Source organism: Solanum dulcamara, chromosome 6 (assembly GCF_947179165.1).
Source record: "Solanum dulcamara chromosome 6, daSolDulc1.2, whole genome shotgun sequence".
Taxonomy (NCBI): domain Eukaryota; kingdom Viridiplantae; phylum Streptophyta; class Magnoliopsida; order Solanales; family Solanaceae; genus Solanum; species Solanum dulcamara.
This window is the reverse complement of record NC_077242.1, coordinates 73096110-73101573: the sequence shown is the minus strand read 5'-3', so window position 1 is coordinate 73101573 and position 5464 is coordinate 73096110. Positions and strand designations below refer to the sequence as shown.

The 5464-nt window shown below is 34.1% G+C and overlaps 1 protein-coding gene across 1 annotated transcript; it reads left to right on the top strand.

Annotated features, from left to right (window-relative positions):
* Positions 1-1134: 1134 nt before the first annotated feature.
* On the top strand, positions 1135-3844 carry LOC129891444 (nuclear polyadenylated RNA-binding protein 3-like). The gene is made up of 3 exons (XM_055966814.1): positions 1135-1391; positions 3092-3204; positions 3283-3844. Exons 1-3 carry the CDS (start codon positions 1263-1265, stop codon positions 3638-3640), a joined length of 600 nt encoding a protein of 199 aa, XP_055822789.1. The 5' UTR covers positions 1135-1262; the 3' UTR covers positions 3641-3844.
* Positions 3845-5464: the final 1620 nt, after the last annotated feature.

Genomic DNA, 5464 nt, shown 5'->3' with positions numbered 1-5464 from the left:
GGTATGGGAGATAGCAAATGCCATACCAAAATAAAAAAATTTAACACCGAGATTTGGATATTATTGTGTTTTGTATTGTATTTATGCATTTTTAAAAAGTTTGATATTCGTATAGTATTTATAAAATAAAATATCGAAATATTAAAAATCGTATCAAAGTATATAGTTACATAGAAAATTCTCTCTCTCTCTCTCTCTATATATATATATGTATATATATTATTTTATTTTTGTTTTTTCATCAAGCGTCCGAAGCCCCGACTAAATTCTTATCGCACACTGCAGGGCCCATTCGAGAGTGGGCTCCCAATAAGATTTTTTCCATTTCTAGGGCTCAAACCCGAGACCTCTGGTTAAGGGTGAAACAGTTTCACCACTGCATCATAATCCATGTTGGTTATTTAGATGTTGAAACTTTGACTACTCTATCTTAATTTAAATTATTTTTTTTGGGTAATTGATTAACAAAGATAATTGTTTGTACTTTATGTTGAATATTTTTACATGTGTAAGATATTAATATAATACAATTGAGACGTTTTTTAAAAAATCAAAGTTATAATTCTTTATTATACGAATATATGTAAGTTGAAGTTGACCAAACTATGATCACCAATTTATCGTACCACAAAATATTGAAATCAAATTTTAAAATACTAAAGCATACCAAATTAATTTAATATAATAATGATATAATATTTTTATAAATCGCAAACCTAATTTATTTTTTTGAATAACAACTGTAAATTACCATTAACACACAAAATCAATACACCTAAATAGCTCCTAATTCAACACAATCACTTCTCAAAAAGAATATTGTGAATATTAGGCCTTCAACAATCAACTAGTTACAAGAAGAATATCTCTATACATCTTCTATACCTCGTAAACCAAAATTATCGAACCACACTTTTCAATACCGTATAAGGTCCACCCTACTTTGTAGTTTACTTTGCCCCCAACAAAACGACAAAATTTGTATTCACACGCCCACAAAAACCCTTTGCCAAAAACCCTCCCAATTTTTCTTGTACCTATCACCCCAACCCCCAAGTCACCCCACCCCAGCACCCAATGTGGGGACAGTACCCTCAAAGCCAACCCTAACCCAGAAAACTCTCTCCTCATCTCTCTACCAAATCTTTCAACTTACTCTTTACAAAATTGTAGTTTGTTTCTCTTTTACTCTCTTTCTTGTTTCTCTTTTCTCACCAAAAAAAAAGAGAAATTTTGGGGTTTTTTGGGGGGCTGGGGGGGAAATGGAGGTGAATAGTTTCAGCTCTGATGTTGCAGCTTTTGGGAAAATAATGGTAAACTCTGTTCTTGAAGCTGTTGTTGCTGAGACCCTTTTGGTTACTCAGAGATCTGTTGCTTCTCTGCTCATAGTGGTATAATAACACACTTTTCCCCTTTTGTTTTCTTGAAAAGTTTTGATTTTTATGTTGTGGGTTTTAGTTTTCTTGCTCTTTTTTTGCTTCTGTTGAGTGTGGTTTTGTATTTGAGTCCAACCCCACTGACCAAAATATGTTCTTGCTCTTTGGGGTCAGTTTTTTTTGTTCTTTGTAGGGGTAATTGTGGCTTCATAGTTGATAATTTAGTTGTTTCATTTGAATTTCTAGTTTTATGTGCTTGTTATTGTGTTCTTGAAGTTTTGTATATGGACTGTGTTCTTTTTTAAGTAACTACTTACTGGAGAATTCAGTTTATTTTCTTCATGTTAGTGCTTGTTATGCTACTGTTTTATTCTTCATTGTTTTCAGTATGGCTTCTTTGCTACTGTATTTGCTTCAGTTTTACATGTTATTTTTGTTGACATGCTATATTTGAGATTGTGGTTTTTCAGACCTTCACCTTTAGATTGTCTAGATTTAGTTAATTAGGTGGAGAAAACTTTTGCTTATACACTTAATAGTCAGATCTTGCCGAGGATCTATTGGAATCAATCTCTTTACCCTTATGTTGTTGTTGTTATACTTAATAGTCAGATCTTGCAGCCTGTTTGGCTCTTATTATCAAAAGATCAACTTGTAAAACCATAATTTATTCCGTACATGAATGTTGAAACTGTTTCATTAACAAAGGTGTTTCTTGTATTTCAGTTAGTAGACTAATAAATGTCTCAAATATGAAGTAACGTATTCTTTAACCGGCATTGAATGTCAATGCCAAATTCAAGCAATTGTAACTACTTCCCCCCTTGTTGATGTGAATCTTGTGTATTTAAGCCCCATAGTGAAAAATATCTTCACTAGTTCTATAAGTGAAAATGGTGTCAAAATACGCCATGTCCCTCCATGTTTTCTTCTCCTTCATGATGACATGTCTGGTCATGTCAGTACGAGCAGAGCTTACAAAAGTTCCATTAAGGCCTTATCTTAGAGGTAATCCAGGGCTGTTACCACAAGCAATTTCCCCTCGTCATGATATTTCAGTAGTCAAAAAAGTAGAGGATTGTGAAGGACAGGTACGTGAAGCTATTAACAAAAGGCTAATCCCATGTTGAATCTTGTGAACCTTGCTTATGGTGAGGCTGTTAATGTTATGAAAACTTCTAACCTTGCTGGTCTACAATGTTTGGAGATGAAAATTTGAACATGGGTTGACGGTCTACTATTTGCTGGTCTACTAACATTTGGAACATCGAAATTTGCCATCTACATATCGTTTTCTGGTTCTATTTTCTGCTATTTGTGACATTTTACTGGATCTTGTTTTGCCATTCGTAATTATTCTGGCTTGGAACTGTTTGTTTGAAGAGAGCTTCATGTTTTATTGTGATGAGTCATCTTCTTTTCGTGATGTTTATCACAGCCGCAAATGCTAATGCTAAAGAGTTTTTATGTATGTAGGCATTTCCTATGTTTTGTGCCTTTTTTGAAGCATAATTGTTTATGTATTTGCACTCACTAGCTTTGAAGATTTAATTTACGTTTGGCTTTTACCTTGAATTCCGGTCGTTCTGGCTCGTTAAGAATAATTGCATTTGTTTTTCATTCAATACTGTGAAACTTCCTGTTCTCTGCTACATGTCATTTAGCTTACGGTGCACTGATTGGTGACTTGATGTTACTCAAATTTTGGATTTCAGGCAGGATGCTTGCTGAAGGATGGTGCTCCATTGCCAGAGTTGGTAACCATTGCTCCATCGTCAGAGTTCGTAAGCATTTCTTCATTGTCGGAGTTGATAAGCCCCGATAGAAGGTAATATTCGTCTGTCCTGTATTCTTGGTATCACTGAACTGGAAATTCCGTGCAACAAGTCTAATATGTCAATTTCAGGTTTCCCTTTGAGGCTCTTAGTCAAAAGAACCAAGCTTGTACCGAGAACAAAGATGGCAGTGATACAGAGGATGATAATGAAGACGACGATGGAGATGCTGAGGATCAGGATGACGACGATGATGCAAACGACGAAGATTTCTCAGGTGAAGGGGGAGATGACGAGGAAGAAGAAGGAGATCCTGAGGAGGATCCTGCGGCTAATGGCAACGAAGGGAGTGATGATGACGACGATGACGACGACGATGGTGATGAAGGGGGTGATGACGACGATGACGATGATGACGACGGTGATGAGGAAGAGGAAGAAGACGAGGAGGAAGAGGAGGATCAACCACCTGCTAAGAAGAGAAAGTGAGAGTGTTTTTGTTAAATGTTTATATTCTGCTTCTCTATCATGGTTGAGGAGAGTATGTAGTGGAAAGAGGAGGGAGGTTTAGCTTTTCTGTCTCTGAGAGTGTAGGAAATTAACCATCCTTGTTCAGAACAAACGAAGTACTTTTATCATGTGGATTGTTACTTATGCTAGATGTTATATTTAATTGGATTAATATTCTGGAAACTTGTTAAAGTATCTATCAGTCTATCTAGCTCACAAAGCTAGGAGTAAGGTTTGTGTACATGTTAAACTCCGTAAACTCAATCCACTTATGGAATTACATTGGGTATGTTGTTGTCATTAGTTAGTCTATTGGAAACAATCTCTCTATTTCACAAAAGTAGAAGTAAGACATGTGTATGTTCTACCCTTTCCGGACTCACTTGTGAGATTGCATTGGGTATGTTGTTGAAGTTTCTATCAGTTGCCTTAAATATTGAAAAAAGGTAAAGTTCAAATTTTATGAATCTCTAGAGTTGATGCAATTCTAGTTGATTAACAAGAAGGTAAATTCTTAAGCCTTAGTTATGCTTCACCACTTGAGGAAGTTAGAGATTATTGTCTCCTTTCTTATATTTTAAAGAAAAGGGAAAATAAGAGAGAGATTATTTCTCGAGTCGTCGCTAATTGTTGAGCCTTTTCTTTCGTTTATATCATTTCTTTGTGAATGCTCCATTTTGCTTTTTGTAGCAAAACTTCCGCTAGCGACTGACTTCAGAGTCTCCTTAAGGCACCATGCTGAGTAGGAATTTGAATAGACATGAATCTCTTAATATTTGGAGCTGGAGTGGAGGTACATGGTCCAAATGGGGACTTAATCAATTAAATACCTCAAAAAACTCTACTAGGAAAATGGGGTGAAAATAATTTTTTTTCCTAAAGCTATAAATTGTTGAATCCCCTTGAAGTATGGGAAACTTCTAATTTAGTGGCAAAGGTAACTAAAAAATTATAATCAAGAAGCTTTGCAACTTTTGAATGACTTCATGATAATAGAGAGAAAAGGAAAAACAAGAAGCTGAAAAGGAGATGGAAGTATATAGGGAGAAGCAATGTCGGAGACAAGATTTTTGTAAAGGAAATTCAAACAAGAAAAATTATTGAAAACGCCTAAAGCTAAAAATATAAGTAACCCACTTTCTCGCGAAGTTGAGCTTTTGGCTTGTGTCAAGTGGATTTCAGATATTTATTATCTATACAAAATAAAATTTTCTTAAATTCGCCTAGAGAGAAGATTTTAGGCTATGAAGTTAAAAAAATGTTGATGATAATAATAATGATGATGAAGAGAAAGAAATGTGGAAGTATAGATAGTCCAAAACATTTTTCAACCTCTTCTATGATTATTGAAGGTAATCAAAGTTGTTGATTGATATACTCATTATAACAATAAAATCATTTTAATAGGTAAGTTTAATTGTTGTAACAAATAAATTTTATTGAATTTACTCTTAAAACATAATGTGTATATTAGAGTTATAGTAGTAAAAGATATAGTATATAGTCAATGGATTAATTGATCCCAATATCTCTGGCATGAAGAATAGTTATATGTAAGTAAAATAATTGAACTTATAATTTTAAAAGTGAAATGACTATAATAGTAAAAATCTAAAGGTTGAATCAATCAAATTTGAAAGAATGATATTAAATTATTGAAACTTGAATTTTTGTATGTTTGATGATCAGGCAAAGTCAAAGCAATAGTTGTACAATAGATTAACCTTGCTGGCACTTCTATAGTCAAATAAGTTGAAAGTTGTAAAAATATCTCAATGTTTTGAACAAGTCACTCACCAACTT

Coding starts and splice junctions, on each gene's coding strand:
- LOC129891444 (XM_055966814.1), top strand. CDS start 1,263: ATGGAGGTGAATAGTTTCAGCTCTGATGTTGCAGCTTTTGGGAAAATA. Junction 1,392..3,091: donor TTGCTTCTCTGCTCATAGTG/GTATAATAACAC, acceptor TTTGGATTTCAG/GCAGGATGCTTGCTGAAGGA. Junction 3,205..3,282: donor TTGATAAGCCCCGATAGAAG/GTAATATTCGTC, acceptor TGTCAATTTCAG/GTTTCCCTTTGAGGCTCTTA.